At 45.6% G+C, this 25,304-nt stretch overlaps 2 protein-coding genes and 1 pseudogene across 5 annotated transcripts in view; 1 reads left to right on the top strand and 2 right to left on the bottom strand.

The window, feature by feature from the left end:
• Positions 1-4,097: 4,097 nt before the first annotated feature.
• Positions 4,098-25,304, top strand: part of Rigi (RNA sensor RIG-I) — a 55,806-nt gene continuing 34,599 nt past the window's right edge. Inside the window, exons 1-2 of one of the 3 annotated variants that reach the window (XM_076563469.1) lie at positions 4,098-4,481; positions 21,964-22,098. In XM_076563469.1, coding sequence (XP_076419584.1) covers positions 4,376-4,481; positions 21,964-22,098 — 241 coding nt within the window. In that variant the 5' untranslated portion in view covers positions 4,098-4,375. The remainder of the gene's footprint in view (positions 4,482-21,963; positions 22,099-25,304) is intronic. The other 2 variants (XM_006975324.4, XM_076563468.1) reach the window with 2 other exon arrangements.
• LOC143271616 (uncharacterized) lies at positions 4,995-8,083 on the bottom strand. 2 transcript variants are annotated; one of them, XM_076563471.1, is made up of 2 exons: positions 7,700-8,083; positions 4,995-6,888 (listed from the first exon to the last, which is right to left on the bottom strand). In XM_076563471.1, the coding sequence occupies exons 1-2, from the start codon at positions 7,855-7,857 to the stop codon at positions 6,633-6,635; spliced, it is 414 nt and encodes a 137-aa protein (XP_076419586.1). In that variant the 5' UTR covers positions 7,858-8,083; the 3' UTR covers positions 4,995-6,632. The 2 variants fall into 2 exon arrangements, with proteins under 2 accessions (XP_076419586.1, XP_076419585.1); XM_076563470.1 differs by having other exon boundaries at positions 4,995-6,157; positions 7,700-8,081.
• On the bottom strand, positions 10,986-12,557 carry LOC102916481 (ribosomal L1 domain-containing protein 1 pseudogene; annotated as a pseudogene).

The raw sequence follows: 25,304 nt of genomic DNA, 5'->3' as shown, positions 1-25,304 counted from the left end.
GAAGCAAAGTTATTTGATTGGTTGAAGTCTGGGCAGTTGTCTTACCTGGGCTTTCCTGTGAGCAGTTCAAGAACACCCATTGGCTCCCTGTGATTGCCTGAACTAGTCTTCTTTTCTGTTTCTAAGGTCCCTTCTCTGGGCCTTCGAGTTGCTCCAGGCTAGTAGATTCTCACTGAATTATTTTAGCATTTGAAAAAAAAAAAATCACAATTTACCAAAACCGATTCAAGAGGAAGTTTGAAAAAAAAATCTGAATATGTAATAAAGAAATTGAATCCAAACAAATATGACAAATATGACTTCCAGCCCAAATGGTCTTTTTGGTGAATTCTGTTAATATTTAAGGGGAGAAATGTTGCACAGACTCTTAGGATCCTAGCACAAAAAGCCTTACAAGAAAATTGCAGACCAATACCCTTTATGAACATAGACAAATAAAAAAACAACCAATTGTATGAAAATATAGCAAACTGAATGCAGAAGTATATAGAAAAGATGATACGTCATCCCCAAAAGAGACTTATCCCAGGGATTCCAGGCCTGTTTAACTTTCACAAGTCAGTCAATGAGATAAGCATGTTGGTACAAACCTGTGACCCCAGCCAGCATCCTAGGGGCAGAAGGAGGAGGCACAGTTCCAAGGTCATCCTAGGCTACAGAGTGAGTTCCAGGCCATCTGAGGCTACAGAGGACCCTGTCTCAAACAAAACAAAATAAAGTCAATAAAATTTGCAATGTTAAAATATGATCAGCTCAATAGATGGGGGAAAAGACAGTTGAAAAAAAATTTGGGGCTGGAGGGATGGCTCAGTGGTTAAGAACACTGGCTTCTCTTCCAAAGGACCCAGTTGAAAAAAAATCAACATCCATTCATGCTAAAGAAAGAAAGAAAAAAAAAATCTTAAAAACCAGATATAAAAGAAAATGTCATTAATCTGACAGGAAGCATCTGTCATAGTTTATGTCAACTTGACAGAAACCTGGACTTTAAGATGAGGTAACCTCAGCTGAGAATGATCTCCATCAGTCTGGTCTGTATGCCTGTCCGTACTGCACTTTCTTGATTGCTGATTGACATAGACGTGCCTATCATATGTAAAGCGCCATTATCCCTAGGCAGGTTACCCTGGGCTGCAAGAAAGGTATTCTGAGCAAGCCAGAGCAAGCAAGCCAGAAAACTGCATTCCTCCATGGTTTCTGCTTCAATTCCAGCCTCCAGGATTCTAAAGCCTCGAGTTCCTGCCTTGACTTCCCCTGATGATGGACTTGAAAATAGAAAGCCAAACGAACATGTTTGGTCAGCATTCTATCACAGCAACAGAAAGCAAACTATACCCACATCTCTGATCATTTCCAACCAAGACTAGTGATAAAGTTTGTCAGTTCTCATCACTTTTCCACTCAGTCTTCTGTTAGAGCCTCAGGTTGGCATAAGGAAAGAAAAGGAAAAACAACAACAACAAAAAAAAATGCATAAAGACTGGGAAAGCTGTAAGGAATAGAAATTAATAAAAGTCATAAAGTCACCAGGCGGTGGTGGCACACACCTTTAATCCCAGCACTCGGGAGGCAGAGGCAGGCACATCTCTGAGTTAGAGGCCAGCCTGGTCTACAGATCGAGTTCCAGAATAGCCAAAGTTACACAGAGAAACCCTGTCTTGAAAAACAAAAACAAAACAAAACAAAACAAAACAAAACAAAAAATTAGAGAGCTAAATAAATTAAATAAATACCATGTTTGTGGAGTAGAAGACTCAGTTCTCTGATTTCATCTGTAGGCTCAGTGCAGTCCTGATATATAAATCCAATAGGCAGTTATTTGTTTTTGTTTTTCAATTGGCCTGTTGATTTGCATTGCCTATGGAAATATAAAAAAACCTGGAATAGCCAATGCACTCTTTATAATGAGCAACAAGTTTGGATGACTCAGTAATACCTGATTTCAAGACTCACCTGAAATCTACAGTTACCCAGAGAAAGTGGTAAATAGTTATAAACATCAGGAAATAGAACCTGATGCAAGAGTCAGAAATGGATCTACACACATGAACGCAAGTTTTTCTTATTTCTTTAGTTTTTAGACAGGGTCTCCACTATCTAGCCCTGGCTTCCCTGAAATACATAGATGTCTGCATGCTGTGGTTTTAACAGCCTGACACACTTTTTTTTGGGGGGGGGGGGGCGGGTCGGGTCCTGACAAATGTCCCAAGGTTATTCAGTGGAGAAAGGATAGGTTTTCAACATATGGCGAGAGTACAGTTAGAAGTCTGGAAAAAGTTTAGTCTTCTGTGTTGCAGCACAGAGTTAATTTGATACAGCCATAGAACTAAGAGAAAAGCTAAAAGTCTAGTGACTCTACAGGAAATATGGAGTAACTCCCAGAGCTGCTTTGCTGGATAGTTTTATGTTAACTTGACACAAGCAAAAGTGATTTGAGAGGAGGGAACCTCAGTTAAGAAAATGCCTCAGCAGTGCTGTGGTTGGTGCACACTTTTAATCCCAGCACTCAGGAGGCAGAGGCAAGTAGATTTCTGTGAGTTCGAGGCCAGCCTGGTCTACAGAGTGAGTTCCAGGACAGCCAAGGCTACACAGAGAAACCCAGTATTGAAAAACCAAAAAAATAAAATAAAATAAAGAAAAACGCCAGGCAGTCATGGCGCACGCCTTTAATTCCAGCACTCGGGAGGCAGGCGGATCTCTGAGAGTTCAAGACCAGCCTGGTCTACAGAGTGAGATCCAGGACAAGTTCCAAAGCTACACAGAGAAACCCTGTCTTGAAAAACAAAACAAAACAAAAAAGAAAGAAAATGCTTGCATAAGATTGGTCTGTAAGCAAGCTTGTAGGTCGTTTTCTTGATTAGTGATTGATGTGTGAAGGCCTAGTCCATTGTGGGTGGTACCCTCCCTGAGCTGGTGGCCCTGGGTTCTATTAAAAAAAGAAAGAAAAAAACAAAAACAAACACCCCCCCCCCAAAAAAAAAGGTTCTATTAAAAAAAAAAAAAAAGCCAGGTTTTGTGGCCAAAAGCCTTTTAGTCCCAGCATTCAGAAGGCAGTGCCAGATCTCTGAGTTCCAGACCATCATTTACAGAGCTAGTTCCAGGACAGTCAGGGCTAAACAGAAGAGACCCTGTCTTGAAAAACAGAAAGGCAAAACAAAACAAACAAACAACATAGGTTTGAGCAAGCCAGTAAGCAGTAGTCCTCCATGGCATCAGCTCCTGCCTCCAGGTTTCTGCCCTGTGTGAGTTCCCATCCTGACTTCTTTGGAAGATGAACAGTGATTTGGAAGTGCCCTCTTCTCCCAACTTGCTTTTTTTTAATTTTTATTACACATACAGTGTTCTGTCTATATGCCAGAAGAGGGCACCAGATCTCATTACAGATGGCAGTGAGCTACCATGTGGTTGCTGGGGATTGAACTCAGGACCTCTGGAAGAGCAGCCAGAGTTCTTAACCACTGAGCCATCTCTCCAGCCCTGTTTTTTGATCATGGTGTTTCATCATAGCAATGGAAATCCTAAGTAAGATACCTGGGGAGAGGTAAATATTTATTAGAGGAAACAAAAATTGATAAATGGATTGGGGGTCTCTGATAAGTTATATTTTATTAATATAAATTTAATGCGTGTCAAAACACACCTTTAAGAAAATTGAAGTGGTCAGCAGCAAACAGGAAGATGATATTTGGAATAGATTGTGTCCAGTATACACACAAGTAAAAGATAGCAGTTTCACAAAACAAACAAACAAACAAACAAAAACTATGTATGGTAGCTAAACACATGGCAGATGTGTTCAGAATCATTAATTATATGGGAAAATAAAACTACAATAATTACGAGTTTGCTTCAAAGTTAGAAAGAAAGAAAAAGAAAGAAGAAAGAAAAAAGACAAGACAATCCGTACCCAGGGAATGTTGGTCAACTTTAGTTCTTTAATTCTATCAGTGGGGATGCAAACTGGTATGGCCACTTTGGAAAAGAGGAGATAGTTTCCTAAAAAAGTTATAACAGAGGTTACTGCAGGACCCGGCTGATCTGGCGGAAGAGGTAACCGGTGTCTCCATTTTTCGAAATTCATTGAACTGTACACTTCAACTGTGTGCACTTTATAAACCGCACCACTCCAAAAACAAGGCTGGAACTTCAAGGAGGTTTCCAAGGTGCGTTTGGGTCCCTACTGGCGGCGGCGGCTCTCTGGATCAGAATCGAAACTGGATCCCCGCCCCTCCCCGCGCCGCGAGACAGTTTCGATTTCCAGTCGCCGGTCCTGGCCGCTTTTCCCTCGGGTTTCCTTCTTGGAAAGTCCCCACGGTGCTCATCCTGGGCGGCTGTTGGGGAGCCAGGGCGCTCATCGCTCGCGGGGAGCCACAGAATGACAGCTGAACAGCGGCAGAATCTGCAAGCATTCAGAGACTATGTCAGGAAGACTCTGGACCCCACCTACATCCTCAGCTACATGGGTCCCTGGCTCCAGGAGGGTGAGTAGTCCCCAAGGCAGGCTCTCAGGCTCTCCATGTTGGTGTTAAAAAACAAAACAAAACAAAACAAAAAACCACTCAGGCCGAGACCAGTTGGGGGCCGTTCCTCCCCTTTTTATCCTCCTTTTTTTATGTTAATTTGGGTAACCTAGGAACACTGGGTTTGTGGCAGACCCCCAGGGCATATTAGACTGGAAGACTGGAGGGCATTTGGGTTTGGTGGGCAGGGACAGAAGTTCCTGCAAAGTGTGAAAAATGTAGAGTAACTTGTGTAAAGATGCTTTTTTTTTTTTTTAACTTTCAAAACTGGGGAAATCGTCTGTTTCTTTTTCTAGACTGCTCTGTAATTCCCGTCGTCCTGGCATGAGAGATTGAGAAATAAGAATGTGGCCCCCTGTTGATTGCTCTACAGAGCAAAGCTCTGGGGCAAAGGTGGAGATGAGTGAAAGACCCCCGGCTGAGATCTTTCTCCGGGAGAGACCCCAACCCCAAGGAACACACCGAAACCACAGATCAGATGCAAAAGCAAGAGGGTTTATTTAGACCAGGTACCTGGGGCGAAGTCTCTTGGAGGACTTGCGCGCTTTCCTAGGGCAAGGGGGACTTTTTATGGGATCCCAGGGGCAGAGGCGCGGTTACAGAAGCGAGAAGCATAGTTACAGGGTCCCTATTGGTTGTTTCAAAGAAGGCCAGGGTGAACTTGGGGTCATGTGTGTGGCTGATTTGGCCTTGTCCAGGCCAGCTGCTTATTTCTCAAGGCCAGGGGGCCAGCCATAAAATATCCTGATTTGACTTAACTGTCTTTCTCTCAAGGCCGCCGACCACAGTTATCTTTCTCAAGGCTGGCCATAGCTATCTCTGTCAAGGCCGGGTAGCTGGCTATGGCTGTGAACTCCTGTTTTTCTGATTCCTGCAGAATGGCGTTTCTAAGGCCAAGTTATAGGGGGGGGGGGCGCATTTCATTGGCCCAAAGCCCCATGTCCTCATAATGGAGCGGGGGTCTTTCATTCCCCCATTTTCTTTTGTACCAAATGAAATCTTTCATTTTAGGATGGAGAATAAGGGGTTAGCTCTATCTCTGACTGTCTGAGCCTCTGATATTGTTTGGTTAGGATCAAAACCTGGGCAACAGAAACCTTATCCTTGATGAATTGCACCAATTTATTGAGGATGTATGACCCAAACAATAAAATGAGCAGGAGGACGATTAGGGGGCCCATAATGGTGGAGACAAGGGTCGTAAACCATGGTGACCTTTGGAATTATCTTTTAAATCATTTTTGTTGAGCATGGCTACTTGGAGCTGTCTGAATTGGCCGGTCTCCATAAGGGCTGCAGTCTTGTATCTATCCAGCAGCTATTTTGTTTATGGTAATTTTTTCCAGTAACAGGGCCAGCGTCAGGGAAACAGGCTCTCTGGTGATGCCCCTCCCAATGTTAGGAGGACTATTAGGGGGATCAAGGGGACCCCCGGGTGAGTCTTATCTTTAGTGGGTTTGGAGAGCGTTGAACTAGATGTCTCGGTGCCCTCAGCTTCGTCGGGTTCCTTGGCAGTCTTTACATGTGACGTGTGGACCCAAGCCGCTGTCCCGTCAACCTCGGCTCTAGGTTCCTGGATTGATGGCGTCGGACCCAGACAGAGTCCCCATACACCGTCTTTTGCATCAGTTGGAGGGCTAGTGGCAAAAGAGGAGATATCAGAGTAAAGGAAATTTACAATTGGTGGGGGAGCCCCATACATGATCTCGAACGGGGTTAGGCCATGAGGCCCAGGAGTGTTCCGGGCTCGGTAAAGGGCTAGGGGGAGTAGGAGCACCCAATCTCTAGTGCCAGTTGCAAGCGTTAATTTGGTTAAAGTCTCCTTAATGGTTTTATTTGTACGTTCTACCTGTCCTGAGCTCTGGGGGCTGTATGCACAATGAAGTTTCCAATCGATCCCCCGTAGCCTGGCCACCTCCTGACTTACCTGGGAGACGAAGGCGGGCCCATTGTCTGACCCCAATATCTGGGGTATTCTATACCTGGGAAAGATGTCATCTAGGAGTTTTTTGGTTACCACGTTAGCGGTCTTTTTCTTGGTAGGCAAGGCCTCTGTCCATCTATGATGTAAGCTTGTCGCTCGGGGCTCCATTCCGCCCCCATTTTCTTTTGTTAGTTCCTGGTCCTCCGGGCTTCTGCCATCCGGAGGGCCTGGGTCAGCGCGATCAGCTCTGCCTTTTGGGCCGATGTTCCAGGTGGCAGTGGTGAGGTCCAAACTATCTCCGATTCGGTGGTGACGGCTGCTCCGGCCCTCCGTTCTCCTTCTTGGAGGAAGCTGCTCCCATCCGTGAGCCAGGCAGCAGGGTTGCGGGGTTGAGGGAGACAACTGGTCTGAACATCACTCGGTCTGGGGGCTGCTGGACCAGAGCTTTCACCGCATGGGAGGATAACACAGTTAATGGCTGTCCCAAAGTCAGTTTCCCTGCATCCTTGAGCAAAACAGCAATAGCGGCTACCCCGCGCAGACAGGGGCCGGGCCATCCTGCAGCTACCGGGCTTTTATGGCCCCAGTCTCTGTACCAGCATTCCTTTTGCAAAGCCTGAGTTCTCGTCCACGAACAGTTTAAAGGGCTAGGACTTGTAGGGGGGTCCCTTTGGGTCCTGTCCAGATGTCAGCTGAACCTTTTTCTCGGTGGTCCTTTGATACCTCCTGTTACCTGTGGCCCCCTGGACCAAAGCTGTGCGGTCATTGAGAGAGCCTCCGGTATGGGTCAGGACTGAATGTTGAGCCCCGGTGTCCACTAGGAAGGTCACTGGCTGCCCCCTAATCTTGAGAGTTATCCTAGGTCGGGGGGAGGGGGTCTCCTGGCCTTGACCTCCCCAATCTTCCAGATTGAGGTCCCTTGGCTTAGGTCTCCGAGACCCTTGAGGCTTTTTTTGATCAGTCACGAGCCCAATGTCCTCTCTGTTTACAGTAAGCACTTTGTCTTTGTCAAGCAGTGTCCTTTTTTGATCTCCCGTCCTAACTTCCTAACTCCCTCTCTGACCTGTCCCTGAGACCTTACAGTGGCCAGGACTTTTTTTGTTTGTTTTTCCTCTCCCTCCGTGTCTCTCTAAGTCCTTTTTTTAAAAACGCGCTGCCGGCGTCTCTTTCTGGTAACCTGAGCCGAATCGGTAGGGGGTTAGAGCCCCTGGAGACCCGCTAAGAGCAACTGGCCAGAGATGTAGGTGTTCCCTACCTTCGCTGCTTTGTCCCGCCTTCCTCGTAGGCGACCGGCAATTGGGGAGGAAGCAGGAACTCATCCTCCGCTGTTTGGGGGCCGCTGCAGGAGCCGCCGGTCCCTCCGGCGCTGTCGGGGGGGTTGTAACACTCGGGGCGGGGTGACTCGGCGTCCATGGGTGACGCCGCCCCCTAGTCACCTTCCCCATATTGGGCCGGAGCCGGTCGTGGCACATCGCTGCGGGTCGCCGGCCAGGGGGCGGTCCCTCGCCGACCCCATCCCCGGCCCCGCCTGCGTGCCCCTGCCACATCCCGTGTCCGCCTGCGCCGCCGCTGCCGACTGTGCCGCTCGGCCGCCCATCGCGCTATCCACCGCCCCTCCGAGCGAGAGGCTGTGGGGCGCTGCCGCCGCAGGCTCTCCGCCGCCCGGGTCCCGGCCGGCCGCGCCGGGGGCTGCCGCGCTCCATGGCGGCTGGTCGCCGGCCCCGCCTCTGGCCCCGCCTGCGCCGCCGCGGGCCCCCGCGACCGCGCCGCGGCCGCGCGGACGGGAGGAGGCGTGGGGAGCTCCGGCACCCGCCGCCGCCACCGCCATCACCGCTGACGGCCTGCGGGGACTGGGCAGGGGGCGTCCCGGCGCCCTAGCTTCCCGGCAGCCCCGCCTGCGCGCCCGCCTGCGCGCCCGCCTGCGCGTTCTCTTTTCCCCGCACCCGCCTGCAAGCCTGCCCGCGCGCCCGCCTGCGCCGGAGCAGCGGCCTGCGGGGAGAGGAAAAGACTTGCTGGTGTGGGGTTAGGGAGGAACAGGGAGTGGGAGGGATCCGCCGATCTGGCTTCCTCGGCCCCGGGATTCCGCGAGCGCTGCTGCTGCCAGGGGGCTGAGGGGAAGAGAAACGGCTTAACCTATGGGGGAGGTTCTGTTGTCAGGAGTCTCCACATGGCAATGTATGGGACCTGGTCCGGGTGGCCATGGGGACTGGAAGCAAAAACTTTTCCCTCCACCTGTGAAATAAGACTGAGGTTAAAGGTTTCCTGACGAGGCCATCCTACATCCATTTTAACCCAATCGGCCTCGCAAAGAGTGATCTATTTTTTTTTTTTTTTTTTGATTACGACTCCTTTGTTGTTGGCTCGTGTCTTTCTTTACGTCTGACCAGTGTTTAAGCATGAGGCTCAAGGGGGTGATGACAGTCTGTCCTATGGCTGCTTTTAGGAGGAGAACGGTTAAACAGAAAACAAAAAAAAACGACAGACCAATATAAATAAGACTAACACTCGCTGCGCGGCTTCGGTTCCAAACCGAAAGCAAAACCAGAAAAACCGTGCCCCCAGAGGGGTCTTCAGACCGTGCCACAGAGGGCACTTCAGATGAACCGTGGAACGTCTTCCAGGTTCCCAGATTCCCCTAGGACGTCTCCCAGGGTTCAGCGGCGAAGTCCAGACCCGTCGGTCCCCCCTTTCAGATCCACTGACACAGACAGATTATCAGACGCAGGCGCGGAGACAAACAAACAACATTTAACATTCAGACAAACAGACAACCCTCAGACTGGACAGGGATGACATAAATCAAGGCCGGCCGGCTTACCTCCTGATGGTGGGTCGGTGGTCCCAGGGAGGGGTCTCAATCCCCGTACGGGCCACCAAATGAAAGACCCCCGGCTGAGATCTTTCTCCGGGAGAGACCCCAACCCCAAGGAACACACCGAAACCACAGATCAGATGCAAAAGCAAGAGGGTTTATTTAGACCAGGTACCTGGGGCGAAGTCTCTTGGAGGACTTGCGCGCTTTCCTAGGGCAAGGGGGACTTTTTATGGGATCCCAGGGGCAGAGGCGCGGTTACAGAAGCGAGAAGCATAGTTACAGGGTCCCTATTGGTTGTTTCAAAGAAGGCCAGGGTGAACTTGGGGTCATGTGTGTGGCTGATTTGGCCTTGTCCAGGCCAGCTGCTTATTTCTCAAGGCCAGGGGGCCAGCCATAAAATATCCTGATTTGACTTAACTGTCTTTCTCTCAAGGCCGCCGACCACAGTTATCTTTCTCAAGGCTGGCCATAGCTATCTCTGTCAAGGCCGGGTAGCTGGCTATGGCTGTGAACTCCTGTTTTTCTGATTCCTGCAGAATGGCGTTTCTAAGGCCAAGTTATAGGGGGGGGGGGCGCATTTCATTGGCCCAAAGCCCCATGTCCTCATAATGGAGCGGGGGTCTTTCATGAGGACCTCATGAAACACAGCACTGTCAGACACCAAATGCTGTCCAAGGATGTTGCTGACAGGCAACCCGGGGAGGAGTTCCCCAGACTCCATGCGGTTAGGGTTTTTTTTTTTTTTTTTTTTTTTTTGTTTTTTTCGAGACAGGGTTTCTCTGTGTAGCTTTGCGCCTTTCCTGGAACTCACTTGGTAGCCTAGGCTGGCCTCGAACTCACAGAGATCCGCCTGGCTCTGCCTCCCGAGTGCTGGGATTAAAGGCGTGCGCCACCACCGCCCGGCAACGGTTAGGGTTTTTGTACAGTTGTTCACATCTAGCTTTTGAGACTTGATTGAGACGCTGTGTAGGTTGTACTGGGTGCTTCCACGTGAGCAAACAGAGACTTCCTCCGAAGGGTGATGGGAGGTGGTGTGTGAAGGGTCCGGGTGACAAAGGACATTTGGCGGTTACTTTTTGTTTCCCAAGTGCCTGTTTGTCTTTCCTGGTGGTGGACAGGTGGTGCAGACTGCAGGTGCTTTCCGGGGCTTTGCTCTACAGCCTAAACTGTGCAGTGAGCCGGAAAAGACCACCGAGGGGTCCCCACCCCCAGTTCTGCTAGAGAGAAGTAGAAAAAGACACCCCAATGACTGGAGTAGCTTGAACCATGAAGACAGGAAACCAACCCAAGACATCTCTTCTTTTTTTTTTTTTAACCCACAAGCAGATATTATACTTTAATTAGAAAACCACAAACATACAGAAGCACTCTTATTAGCAAATACACTGAACAATAAAAAATAGATTTTTTTTTTCTTTGCCTCAAACCCCTAGTTTTTACAAATAGAAACATTAATTCAGAATCATCTCTGGAAACTTTACAAAAATATTAAGTCTAGGACTCACTGTTGAAAAAAAAGGCTGCAGTGGGGTCAGGACCAGAGGACCTTTTGTTATGTGGTGTATGGTCATTTTTGACAGTTCTGGGTACTGAAGACAGGACCGTGCATATGTTAGCAGAGTGTTATACCACCAAGCCCAGGACTGAAGTTTGGCCTTTCAAGACAGATTCTTGCTGAACTCCACAGGCTTCCTTCATGCTCATGCCTCTCTGGCCTTGGCTTGATTTGAGTATTAGGGATGTAGCTGTGCATACCCAATCTTGGCCAAGTTTGTTTGTCTGTTGAGATGAGGTCTCACCTAGTTCTGGCTGGCCTCAACCCGCACAGACCTGCCTAGCTCTACGTCCCACAGTGGGTGTCACCACACCTTGTCTAAGTATTCCTGAAAAGCTCTTAGGGTAACCTTGATGGTTCCTTCAGGCCAAGCAACCTGATTTTAGTTTGAGTGGGCCACTTGGGGTTTTTTGTCTTTGGGTGTATTGGAAGATTTCCTGGCAGTAAAGAACTTGCCCTCTCTCTGTCTGATTTCCCGCACATCTCTTTTTGTCTTCTTCCCAGAGGCCCCAGGCCCTAAAGCTTCTGGGGTCTCCGTAGATGGTAGGGCCTTCCTTTTCTTGCCCTGAAGTATATTTGGATCAGGTCTCTTTTTTGGAGATTTTTTCCCTGTGACATTTTCTTGCATCCTCACATTGTCTTTGTCTGGCGTTTCTCCTGTTGGCACCAGTTGTGGAATTGTTTCGTCACGTTCGTCCATCCCTTCGGGTTGTGCTTTTCCTTTGCTGGTCTTTTTCTTCTGGGGTCTTGGGGCCTTCATGGGAGCGCTGCTGGCTTCACGTGCTAAGTCATCTTGAGTTAGAAGAGATGCAGCCTCCGTGGATTTTTTCTTTGACATTTTGTTTTTCTTCTTCAGCTTTTCTTTTTCATGCTTCATTTTTTTTCTTTAGTTCTTTTCTCCTCACGCTACAGAAGGACAGGATCTTTTACCCCTGACATGTGACAAACGAGGAAAAGATGGGAAGGGAAACTGACTTCTTGGTTTTCAGGAACAAGAGTTTCACACTCTGCCATTTCTCTGGTAGTTTTTCTGAAAGCATTTCTGAGACAGCCAGGATGTTTTCAATGACATGCTGAGTCTCCATTCCAGTGTGACCAGCACGTACAGTACTGCAAGAACCATGTTTGGAGATGTTTAAGTCAGTCCCGGTGATACAGTGGTCAATCTCTTTGGACAGATTCTTGGCCAGAAGGTTTACAGGTACTAGAACTTTCTTCCTCTGATAGAAATGCCTTCCTATGTGTGTGGGCAAATGCTGTCTAATTCTTTCATCAGTAATGAAGACGTCAAAGCTACCTAGGAGGCGGAGCTTAGCTTCATAGGCTTTATATTCTGTTTTTAAAGTTTTAAAAGGGATAATCTGAGAGATGCTATTAACTCCATGCTTTTCAGAAGCTTTTTATGGAAACATTCTGTCTGTTCAGGTGATTTACAGTCATCTTTGGTAAACAAACAGACTTCTGACGAATCTGATAGAATACTATGAGGCAAAGCCACTCAGACCCTCAGTTCTTTCTCTGGAATTTTCCATAGTAACACATTTGTTCCATTAGAAACAAATTCTCATTCTCATTCAAAAGTAACTCATTATTCTTTTTTCTTGACTTGGAGTGTGCAAACAGAACTTCCACTGCCTTTCTAATCTGCTCCTTGTCCAGATGTTCCAGATCGGCCGGGGTCGCTCGCATGGCGGTCACCGTGTCGGCCAAGTCCAGGGAAGAGGAGAACGCTGAGGCCTCCATGACTGCCTCATGCAGACCTCAGGAGCTAGGACATCTCTTAGCGTACTCTTGGTGGTGTGACTTCTCGTCTTTTAATCTTCTTAGTCATTTACATTTGTGTACGGAGGAACGAGGTTCATTATGGCATTTTCTGTGCATTCCTGTTATTGTTGTCATTTATTCCTCTCTTCTGTTGCTTTCAAATCCCTGTTTAACCTGTCCCTCTCTGGATGGTTTCCTTCCCTCCCCCAATGGCCCTGTGTTCTGCTTTCTTAGAACATGCATTCCATTAGTCTCTCCCTTCCCCAGTCTAAGATATCTTCCTTCCCTCTCAGGATGTCTGTTTTAGTTTCATGAATTTTAGAGGTTTTTTTTTCCCCCTAGTTTTGTGAAGATGATGTGAAGATTGAGATTTGTGTGTGTGTGTGTGTGTGTGTATGTGATGTGGATTATGTTGAAATTTGCCTAGTATTAATTCTATCCGTCTTGGGAGATCTTTCCATCTTCTACTGCTTTCATGGATTTCTTTCTTCGGTGTCTTCAAAGTTTGCACTGCAGTGGTCTTTCACTTCTTTGGTTAGAGTTTGCTGTTTGTTTGTTTGAAGTCATTGTGAATAGGACCCCCTCCCTTCTCGGTTTCTTCCTTGGCAAGGTTGTTATTGGTATGTAAGCAAGCTACTGGTTTCTGTATGTTTATTGCATATCCTACCACTCTGCTGAACGTTTTTATGAGGGCTAGGAGTTTCCTGGTGGAGTCGTTGGGGTCTTTCTAGGATTATGTTGTCTGCAAATGGAGATAATTTGACTTCTTCCTCTCCTAGTTGTACAAATTTTATTTATGTCTCTTGTAGTATTGTTCTAGCTGCAACTTTAAGCGCTATATTGAACAATGGTAGAAGGAACAGGCACCCTTGTCTCATTCCAGATTTTAGAGGAAATGCTCTCAGTTCCCACTATTTAGAATAATGTTTGTAGGGTTGCCACTGTCCATGCAAAACAAAAACAAAACAAAAAATCACAAAGAAGCACAAAAGACTCCAAATAGCCAAGGCTGTCATTAGCAGAGGGACAATGCACCCCATCAGATTGGCTATCTATCAAGGAAACAGGTAACAACAAATGCTGACAAGAATATGGAGGAAAAGGAACCCTTTTCGCTGCTGTTGAGAAAATAAACTTGCTACTGAAGAAATCACTATGGTGGTTTCTTAAAGTAAGCAAACAATCAAACCTGAAAATAGAACTGCTGTATGACACAGCTGTGTGCTGCTCTTGGACATAGTCCCAAAGAGCTCAGATTTCAGCCTAGCACAGAGAGGCTTACACACACCTGTTTGTCACTGCATTTATTCATGTAAGCGGGGTCACAGTAAAGAACCCCTGAGACACTAGCTCTGTGGCTAGTGGGGAGGTTTTTATTATAGACATGAGAGAGCAAGCAGAAGTGTCTGGAAGAGTCCAGAGCAGAGACACAAAGATGCAGGCTGGCCATGGCCATGGCGACTTTTTTGAAGTAGAGAAAATAGCAGGGAGAAGCAAGAGAATTTAATAGTGTTTGTGGGGGTGGAGGCAACATGGGGAGACCCCGATAATTCACCAGGACTGGGAAACACAAGCAGGCCAAAAGTCCGTCGATGGATGAGTGAATGTACTGAGCTGATTTCCTTCCTTCTTCCATGCGCTCGTCTAATTTCACCATCAGAGTAATGCTAGCTTTGTAGAAGGTGTTTGCTGGTGTCCTCCCCTTCTAGTTTATGGAATATGCTGAGGAATACTGATTTTAGCTTTTCTTTAAAGGTTTGGTAGAATTCTACAGTGAATCTGTCTAATTCTAGGCTTTTCTTTGTTGGGATACTTTTTTTTTTTTTTTTAAACTACTGTTTCTGCCTGATTTCTTGTTATAGATCTGTTTGTTTATATCCTCTTGATTAATTTTTTTTCTGTTTTTTTGAGACAGGGTTTCTCTGTGTAGTTTTGGTGTCTGTCCTGGATCTTGCTCTGTAGACAAGACTGGCCCTGAACTCAGAGAGATCTGCCTGGTTTTGCCTCCCGAGTGCTGGGATTAAAGCCGTGTGCCACCACAGCCAGGCTCTGGTCTCATTTTCTAGAAAGGGATAAAAACATGCTTAGTAACTTAAACTAACCAGGAAACAGAAAATGAAAGTATAAAACAAGATGATGGAGGGAAGGCTTATGTTAGTTTTGGGTTTTAGTCAAACATGTCTTTAAAGGCACCAAGATGAGTCCATAGGCAGAATTAGGGTCTGTGGTGGTCTGAATAAGAATGACCCCATAAGAATGATTAGTCAGCAGGAAGTGGCACTACTTGAAAGGATTAGAAGGATGAGGAGGTGTGGCCTTGTTGGAGGAGGTGTGTCACTGGGGAGGGACTTGAGAAGCCAGGCCCTGTGTCGTCTCTTTCTCTCAGCTTGCTGAGCAGGATGTAGCAACTGCTCCAGTACCATTTGTGCCGCCATGCTCTCTGCATGATGATAATGAACTAACCTCTGAAACTGTAGGCCAGCCCCCAATTAAATGCTTTCTTTCATAAGAGTTGTCTTGGTCATGGTGTCTTTTCACAGCAATAGAACAATCACTAACACACCCATCTAGGGTTTAAAAAAAAAACAAAAATAAAAAATGAGACAGAGACATATTAAACAATTAGATGAGAAAGCTAGAGACCCAATTTTAATACTAAAACATATGGCACAGACACAACGCTTAAGATCTCAAAGGATAGCTAATTCACAATGCAGCTTTTTTTTTTCTTTCCTTTTTTGGTTTTTTTGAGACAGGATTTCTTTGGGTAGCCCTGGGTTGTTTTGGAATTAGCTCTGTAGACTAGGCTGGCCTCTAACTCAGAGATTTACCTGCCTCTGCCTCCCTAGTGCTGGGATTAAAGGTGTGTACCACCACCGCCCAGCACCACAATGCAGCTTTGTTGGGTATTAAATGTGACAGGACATCTTGTTTTTTTTGTTTGTTTGTTTTTGTTTTGTTTTGTTTTGTTTTTTTTTCCCCGAGACAGGGTTTCTCTGCGTAGCTTTGCACCTTTCCTGGAGCTCACTTGGTAGCCCAAGCTGGCCTCGAACTCACAGAGATCCGCCTTGCTCTGCCTCCCGAGTGCTGGGATTAAAGGTGTGAGCCACCACCGCCCGGCCTGTGACATGACGTCTTAAAACTCAAAAAACTGGGGTATTTTCAAGCATCTTATCAAATTGTTAAATTAGTTCATTAATGTTAATAAAGATATAGGTATCGTTTCATGGAGTAAGAATGACTAAGAGGCCACATACATGCATTTGTACCCTATAAAATGGGAGTATGTCAACCTCCTCCAATCTATTAGCTTTCTCAGATACTACACGACATAAATCTTTAGCAAATGTTCTAAGCACAGCTTATATAAATTTATTCTTTAATTTGTAGGCTCAGGACCCCAGGAAAATGTTTTAAGTCTGTTTCAGTTTTTATGTCTGTATGATGGGAGTAATAATGTTTGAGGATTTTGAGACTAAATGTCCATGATACCAAATTAGTGGCAAGTATTCTGTGTCCCCAGAATTAATCATAGGACTTTTAAAAATTACTTACATAATTTCAAATCATCTTACTTTGGGACCATGAGATGGCCTCATAGGTAAAGGCACTTCCTGCCAAACCTGGAGCTGAGTTTGATCCCAAGGACACTCACATGGTGGAAAGAGAGAGACAACTCCTGCAAGCTCTTCTCTGGCCCAGCTCTCTGCACATCTGCCATGCCATACACATGCAACACATGCAACACATGCGTGTGCACACACACACATTCACATGCACACACTCAAAGAAGCAAATAAAGAAATAAAGAGTAGTAACAAAATAGTACATTTAAATAACTCTTAACCAAAAGAAAATCAAAACATTGCTGGCCACTTTAAAAGTAAAGCTACCAATTAACTCACATATTACACATTTATGATATCAGCTAAGCCTCCAAACAAAGGGAAAATTATAGCTTAAGTATATTAATTGGTAATTCAAAAGAATAAGCCTAAGGAATTAGTGAAATTGATTCTATTAAAACAAAGCAATGCAAACAAAAGACAATAGCACCCAGAAACAGTAATAGCCAGAAAATCCCAAAGAAAGCAAATCAGCTAAAATAAAGGAAACAAAAATGTCCCTCTAAGTCCTGAAGCTAACAGAGTTCCTTCAGTCTTACTGCAAAAAGGTGCATAATGTTTTCATATTCCAGAACAAACAGTTAGAAATGCAACCTTTTTCTAAGACACAAAGGATTCTTACAAATTGAGTTCAAAAACTGAGTCAACAACCCTTTCAAAGAGAGGGTGTGGGATTCGAAGGGGAGATTTAGCTTAAAACATAGGACGCTAAGGGGCTGGAGTGATGGCTCAGCAGTAGGGAGAATGTCCTGCTCTTGCAGAGGACTGGACTTCGGTTCCCAAGACCCAAATCAGGCTGCCTGTAACTCCAGTTCCAGGGGATCCAGCACCCTCTTCACATGCACATACCCCCACACAGACACTACATATATGCAGAAGTCTTTAAAAATATGATGATAAAAAGAAGAAACCAAGAAATCATTAAAAACAATTGAATTTGGATTGGTTTTGTCTCTGCTTTGCAAAGATTATTAGGGTTCAGCAAACTTCAGATTGTAATGGGAAATATGTCTTCATGCATTGTGATAAAGGCTGGGTTAGGATGCAGGTCTGTGCATGTGTTAGATCTCCCCAAGTTAGTTCATAGTTACACTACAGCCATGATAAAAAGACTTGAGGTTGGTCTGGCAGTGGTGGCACACGCCTTTAATCCCAGCACTTGGAAGGCAGAGGCAGACCAGCCTGGTCTACAAGAGTGAGTTCCAGGACAGCCAGGGCTACACAGAGAAACCCTGTCTTGAAAAAACAAAATAAAACAAAACAAAAACAAGTAAACAACAAAACAAAACCAAAAAAACTTGAGTAAGTGGAAGACTATGTAGTTTTTTTTTAATCTTTAGTTATTAGAGATACATTGGAGGTTTTTTCATCTCCAACTATTGAAGGGACTCTGGCCAGCTCAAATGTGGTGCCCATGGCTCTGACAGGCCTTGTCCTTCTCCCCCATTCCCTCTGGTTTCTTAAAAACCTTTAGATTGCCAGGTGGTGGTGGCACATGCTTTTAATCCCAGCACTTGGGAGGCAGAGGCGGGTTGATCTCTGTGAGTTCTAGGCCAGCCTGGTCTACAAAGTGAGTTCCAGGACAGCTAGGACTGTTACACAGAGAAACCCTGTCTCAAACCAACCAAACAACCAACCAACCAACCAACCAACCAAAGAAACCCGTTAGATTACATTCCTGAAGGTAGCCACCAAGTTCTATTTCCTTATTTGGCTATTTCCTCCTCCTGAGACTGACTACCGAAGTCCAGCTACAAAAGTACTGAAGTCCAGCAATCAGAAGCCCCGTTTTGGCTCACCTAATTAACACGCCCAATTAAAATTAAACACCTCATCTTAGCATGAGGTTTCTCCTTTTACCATTATGAACTATTTTCCTGTGGGCCACATCTGTCTCCTCTCTATCCAGAGGCAGTCCTTTGTCCTCCAAGGCAAATATCCCTTCCCCTTGTTCCCTCCCCTTCTCCCTCGTCCTCTGTCTCCTGTTTTGTCTCTTATCCCTGCCCTCTGTCCCTCTGAGGCAAATAAATGTCCTTTGTGCTGAGAACTTGGTCTTGGGGGTCCTGAGCCGATACTTTTCCTTTCACCTATCCGTCTCCATCCAGAAGGTTGTAATAAAGTTGATTATATGACGCTCCGAGTATAGCTCAGTGGCAAAGCTCTTATCTAGGCTATGTGAGGCCCTGAGGTGTTTTTTCTTTTAAAAGAAGTTACTTGTATCTTGCTTGATCGTATTCTTTTATTTTATCATATTAGTCCATAAATATTTTGCTTACTCCTCTTTCTCAATTTTCTGTTAGATTAGTAACGTTCTCTGTTCTTTCCCTTGCCCTGTCTTGTTTGCCCTGGCTCCTTTAGGAGCTCTGGATTCTTTTGGTTGACCTTAATTTCATAACAAGTATATCCTATCAGTAAGGATGCATTGAGGGACCTGGAACACTAATAAGTACTAGGACTGGGTATAAGATTTTTGACTTACATTTTTGCCTTATTGGAAGACAGTGGGAATTTACTCATACGCTCTCCTTGCCCTCCTTTCATTATAACCTTCTTTTCAAATTGCATTTATGATGATGGGCACCGGCTACCTCTTGTGAGAGAACTACTGAAGTCATATTTCTTTAGGAAAACTTACATGCTTCTCTGTGTAGTGAGTGGAGGGCGTTGCTGATCCCCAGGCTTCCCAGGCTGTTTCAAAGGAGGCCTGGCTATGGGCTATAGGATTTTTTTCAGTGTCACTTTGGAGTGACATGCTGACCCTTACCGTAGAGGAGGACTGGATGGGTAGTATTCTCAGTATCCATTTCTTAGTAACATCTTCTGGACACATGGATAAACCAGGCACTGTGTTTAGTAGAATGTAAAGATGAATAAAACATGTCCATGTCACAGTGTTAGGGAGGAGAAGATAAGTACACAAATATTGTGTACAATGTAAAGTGTCCTAGTCAGAGGCTTCAAAGAGTAGAGGGAAGCACAGAGAGGAATTTTAAAAGCCTCTACTTTGGGAAGCTCACGGGGCCCCCAAACAGTAAACACAGTGGGAACTGTTGCTTTTTCCAAAAGATGGGGTTTTCTCTGCTTTGAAATCCTGGTGATTTTGATGAAATTATCACTGACTTGCAAGCAGCCATATTGGATATGGTGAGCAGCAGGATGAGCCATACAAAGTGCAAAGAATAAACTGCCCAGGATATGACAAGGCAGTTGGACCTGGACGGCCCCTGCTGCGGCAGGGATAAATCTGGTCTTTGTGGTTTATCAGTAATGGTGGGTCTAAGGGAAGATCATGTCACAGAAAGCAAGAGCACAGCTGTAAGTAACAGGACAGATGTTAGTAACAGGACAGATGGACTCAAAGAGGTAAGGTTGTGGACCCAGGGAAGCTGGGCTAAGTGACCAGATGGATTGCTGCTATGAGTTGAATTATGTTGGGGTACTCATTCCCAGTAACTCAGAACATGATCTTGTTTGGAGATAGATGGGGTCTTTACAGAGGTAACTGGCTAAAATGAGGTGATATTGGAGTAAGGTGGTATACCGTGGAGCTGATATCCCTATAAGATGACAGCCATGTGTGGGCATAAAGATCAAGAAAATGCCTTGTGAAGACAGAGGCGGGTGTGTAGTGAGAGCTACAAGTCAGATAAGGAGATGCCAGCGTGGAGATGGGCAGAGACTGGAGTGCAAGAGGTCACACGTGAGGAATCTCGATGGCTGCCCAAGCTGGAAGAGGCAAGGAAGTGCTTTCCTCTAGTCCTTGATGGAAACATGGCTCCACTAACAAACACCTTGATTGCAGATGTATGCGCTTAGCGCTGTGAAAAAAAAAAAAATGTTCCTATCACCTTAAGCTATGTGGTTTGTGTCAAAGTGTCACTGCAGCCACAGGAAGCTCGTGCAGATGGCTCAAGGAAAAAGACAGTCACAGGGGTTGGTTAGGCTGTGTAGAAATAAATCTCAGATTGCTAGTGGGATTGCAAAATTGTGCAGCCTCTTTGGAAAATGGTTTATCAATTTTGTACAATGTTAAAAATGAGGTTGCTGCGTGGCCCGCAGTCTCACATCTCTATGTGTACCTAAGAGAAGTGCATTAGGACAAACATTGTACATGAGCACTGTGGTGGTTAGAACGGGGTTGACCCCCACAGGCTCCTGTAGTGAGTGCTTAGTCATCAGAGTGGAAGGAAGAACTATTTGAAAGTATTAGAAGAATTAGGAAGTGTGGCCTTGATGGAGGAAGTGTGTCACTGGGCGAGGGGGAGGCGGGCTTTGAGGTTTCAAAAGCCCACGCCAATCCCAGGGTCTCTCTCTCTGCCTGCAGATCAGGATGTAGCTCCAGCACGATGCATGATGATAATAGACTTACCCCCTGATGCTTACCCTCAATTAAATGTTTTCTTTGATAAGAGTTGCCATGGGGTCATCATGTCTCTTCACCCCAAAAACCAGTGACTAAGAGAAACACTCCTTGCATTTCTATTCATAATAGCCAAAATGTAGAAACAGCCCCAAATGCCTGTCAACTGCTGGATGGACAAGCGCAATGTGAAACGTCCATGCAATGGAATTTCATTTGGCTTGTTGCATTCTTTTTGTATAGCTTTTTAGTAAAGGAAAGAATGATAGCGTGTACAAGATGAACGGACCTTAAAACATGTTAAAGGAAAGATGCCAGTGGCAAAGACCGTGTGCTGCGTGGAACCATTCACATGAACGCCCAGATGGGAGCCGGGGCTGGAGCGCAGCGCTAGAGCACTTGCCTCACCAGGCCTGAAAGTCCTGCAGAATAGAATCTGTGAAGTTGGTTAGTGACTGTCGAGTGCAAAGGGGAGAGGGAGTGGAGTGATTGCTAAGTGGATGAAGGGTTTCTTTTTATTGTAATTCAATAGTTGGGATGGAGTCCAAACTCTAGAATCCATCAAGTTTTTCACTTGAATAGAGAAAATGTGACTGTTAAGTAACTTTACTGTTGATAGAGACCCTTAAATGAGAGCTAAGGTAGGAGACTTCCGCTCCTTGCTCTTTCCTGATTCCTTCCTTGAGTGCTGCAGGCCGGGTTCCTAGTCGCTAAGAATGCACTGAAAACCGCACTGGCAACTGGCTCCCTCCTTTGGAATTTCCATCTGCTATGGAAAAAATTGGGTATGTGAGGCCACAGTAGAATGGTGTCTGGTTACTTCCTGGGTAGAGTTAGCGTGTGTATTCAAAATGAACAACCATTTTGAAATTAGCCGTTGCTCGTCTTTTCTGCCACCTGCTCTCACTGGTTTCTTTAGCTCCCTCTCCTTCCACTTTGCTGCTGTATTTCTTACTCTCTTAGCAAAAACCTGGGACAAGAGATCACAAACCGCTCACTGCGTCAGCTACACACGTCACTGACGCCATAGGGTGTTCGTTCCCACCCACCCTCAGTCCAGCCTATGCTTCAGTTTTGAATGAGAGGAAGCCTTTCTCCTTCCACGTAACACCCTCCACTGTGACTTCTGCTTCCTGTGGGGAACTTAATATTATTTATATTTTTTCAAAAGTCTTGAAGACATTCCTTTCGCAGAGTGCACTCTCGGAACTCTGCACACACTTGTGCAGAGGATGGGAAGTGTGTGCCGATGAGTGAGCGGAGTCTGCTGCCTCCCGAAGCTGCTTCTGTTGTGTGACACGTTATGACTTCCAGCCCATGTGGGAAGGTCTGCTCTGTTTTCTCTTCCGGCGGTGAGTGGTTCTGCCGGCTGCTCACTGGTCCTCGCCTCTGTTTGCAGATGAGGTCCAGTACATCCAGGCTGAGAAAAACAACAAGGGCCCGATGGAGGCTGCCTCGCTGTTCCTCCAGTACCTGCTGCAGCTGAAGAGCGATGGCTGGTTCCGGGCCTTCTTGGATGCCCTGTACCATGCAGGTTGGTTCCTTCTTACTGGCAACGCAGAGTGCTTTACTCGGCTGAGTTGGTCAGAATGCTGAAAAGGGAAAAGGGATTCATCTTGAGGCATCTGTATGTGGTTCACGCCTCCTTGTTCAAGGAAATGTAAAGGCTATTTGCAAGCAGATGATAGAGTTGTCTACCAGAAATATCCAAAAGAATCTACAGAATTATTGTAACTGTGGGAGAGGTGACAGTATTACTAGAATGCCAATGTCTTTCAACAGGAGAATGAGTAAATAAGTTTTATAGTGTTTACACAGTGACCCATTATACTGCAGTGAAGCTGTGTGAATGTAAATTGTCGAGTTCTGCTCGACCTGTTGAATTGAGTGTGGAGTTGGGAAATGATAACTATGAAATATAGATGTAGATGAAGAAAAAGACACAGGATAGCTCCAGGAGGACTGACTCTAGGCTCACAGCCTTTATATACCCAAAGCGAGGGGGGGTGGTAAAAAGACCCCCCCCTTCAAGGACATCACGGTTCAAGGTACAAAGTACAATCAAGTGTAAACACCTCCTTAATACTCTGGTAACCACACCTTATGGCAAAGCATCCTATTATGCAGCCTTGCAAGCTTGGACTCTCTGACCTTGAGTCAAGATGAAAACAAGCCACAAGTTGGGGTGTCTTTGGGCCCCCACAATAAATGACAATCTAGCTAAATTGTAGGCATGCAGTACTTTTTATTTATTTATTTATTTTGTTTTTGTTTTTCCGAGACAGGGTTTCTCTATGTGGTTTTGCGCCTTTCCTGGAACTCCCTCTGTAGTCCAGGCTGGCCTCGAACTCATAGAGATCCGCCTGGCTCTCCTTCCTGAGTGCTGGGATTAAAGGTGTGTGCCACTACCGCCTGGCATTTGTTTATTATGTATACAGTACATTTATTATGTTCTGCCTACGTATGTCCCTGCAGGCCAGAAGAGGGCACCAGATCTCACTACATATGTCCCTGCAGGCCAGAAGAGGGCACCAGATCTCATTACAGGTGTTTGAGAGCCACCATGTGGTTGCTGGGAATTGAACTCAGGACCTCTGGAAAAATAGTCAGTGCTCTTAACCGCTGAGCCATCTCTCCAGCCCTTAAATTTTAAGTGTCATAAGTTATAATAGCTATAAAGTTCCACCTCAGCCAAACTAAACATGTATTGTTATGGGAGCAAACAAATGCCTTGTGGCTTTTCAGACAAAAACCAAAGGAGTTGGTAAGTTAAATATAGTATATTGTTATTTCTGGTGAAGAGACAGAGGGGTGAGAAACAGAAGGTGTACCCAGTACTAGAGTGTTCTATTTTTGTTTTTTTTTTTGTATGTTTTTTGTTTATATGAGACAGTATCTCTCGGTGTAGCTCTGGTTGTCCTGGAACTTGGTGTGTAGACCAGGCTGTCCTTGAACTCATAGAGATCTGTCTGCTTCTCTTCTGCAAGTTCTGAAATTCAAGGTGTGCGCCACCACACCCAGCCTGGAATATTCTAATCCTTAAATGGACTAGTTGGCTCACATCGGATTACAATTGTGTTGTGTGTTCTTTGGTCTCGTTGCTAGCATATGGGGTCAGTCTTAGCTGGAGATGAATGACATCATAGAAATGTCTAACTTCCTCTTTTTCTGTACATGAGAAAACTTAGGCCTGGGGAGATGCTTTGCCAAGGGTCACACAGCTAATTAGCAGAAACGCCGGGGGCAGCTAGGACCTGGGTCTACCGACGCAGGTTCTGTCTGAGATGCTACACGGATGTGAGCAGGTGGAAGTCAAGCATCACACTTTAGCATGCAGCCAGTCCTTTACTAAAGGGGATTTCAGTCACGTTCCTTGTCTCTCTGTTGCTCAGCTTGAAAGAAGGCAAAGGGTGCTTTTCTTCAGTGTTAGAAGCAGTGAACAAGAAGACATATATGAAAATCAGGCACAGTGTATATAAGAAACACCAAAGAAAAGGAAGCCATGACGGACTACATTTATTGTCATTGTAGGGGAATGATGTAACAGACAAAGAAAATGTGTCAGCTGGCTGTGGTGGCGCACGCCTTTAGTCCCAGCACTGGTGAGGCAGAGGCGGGCAAATCCCTGTGAGTTCCAGGCCAGTCTGAGCTGGCCTCGCAAATGCAAGAAACATAACCACCATGTTATAACGCGGGTATATTGAATTAACATGGGAATGCTAAAGTAAACACACTGCCCTTCTCAGGTGCTGGTGTGCCCCGGGAAGCCTTACACTGTCCGTGTGATGATGGCAACCGTTTTATGAAAAGTAATGCTTTTGTTTTAACTAGGTAAAAGGCCTTAAATGCCATTTATTATAAAATAAAACTTGGTTTCCTGCTATTTCCGGGATTAGTAGTTGATTATTGCTTCTTTTTCCTGCCCTACAGACAGACCATCATTGTAACATATTATCTATTTCCCACATCAGTGATGCATGCTTATCGTCCCTGTTTACTCTTAAATTTTATGTGTATGTGTATTTGTGAGTGGGCATGTGCTTGTGTGTGCATTGTCTACAGAGGCCAGTTATTCCCTTGCAGCTGGAGTTACTGGTAGTTGTGAGGCTCGGACATGGGTGCCGGAACCTGATCCCAGGCCCTCTCCAAGAACATTATGAACATTAATTGCTGAGCCATCTCCCCAGCCCTTATCTGACAATTTAAACGGCACAGAAGGGGATAAACAGACAAGTAAACTAATCTTGTGCTTATTTTGTTCATCTCTTACCTAGCCCTCCCCAAAGAACCCATTGTTTTCCTCTTGGAGGCTCTAACTAATCTGAGTATTATATTTAAGTCTTTGTCTCTTAAGCAAAAACAGCACATCGAACTTTTACTGTGACAATTACAGGAGATTTATTAGAAAAACTTTTGCATTTAGGCAAGAAAGGGAATTTTGAAACATCTGTATTGGAACATAAGAGGTGAAGCATCTCTGTTTGCAGATATGATGCCAAGCGCACAGCTAAGCAGAACAAAAATGGACAAATGGGGCTGCATAAAATCTAAAAATCTTTGTACACCAAAGGTCACAACGGCCAGAGCAGAAGATCAATCTGTAGAACTGGAGAAAATGTTTATGAATCATACATTTGATGAGGGATTAGTATCTATAATACATAGGATATGTATTATAATATGTAATATAAGGGACTCCGAGAACTCAACAGAGGAAACCTGGTTAAAAAATAGATAGAG

Source organism: Peromyscus maniculatus, chromosome 2 (genome assembly GCF_049852395.1).
Source record: "Peromyscus maniculatus bairdii isolate BWxNUB_F1_BW_parent chromosome 2, HU_Pman_BW_mat_3.1, whole genome shotgun sequence".
Classification (NCBI taxonomy): Eukaryota; Metazoa; Chordata; class Mammalia; order Rodentia; family Cricetidae; genus Peromyscus; species Peromyscus maniculatus.
This window is presented reverse-complemented; position numbering and strand designations above follow the sequence as displayed.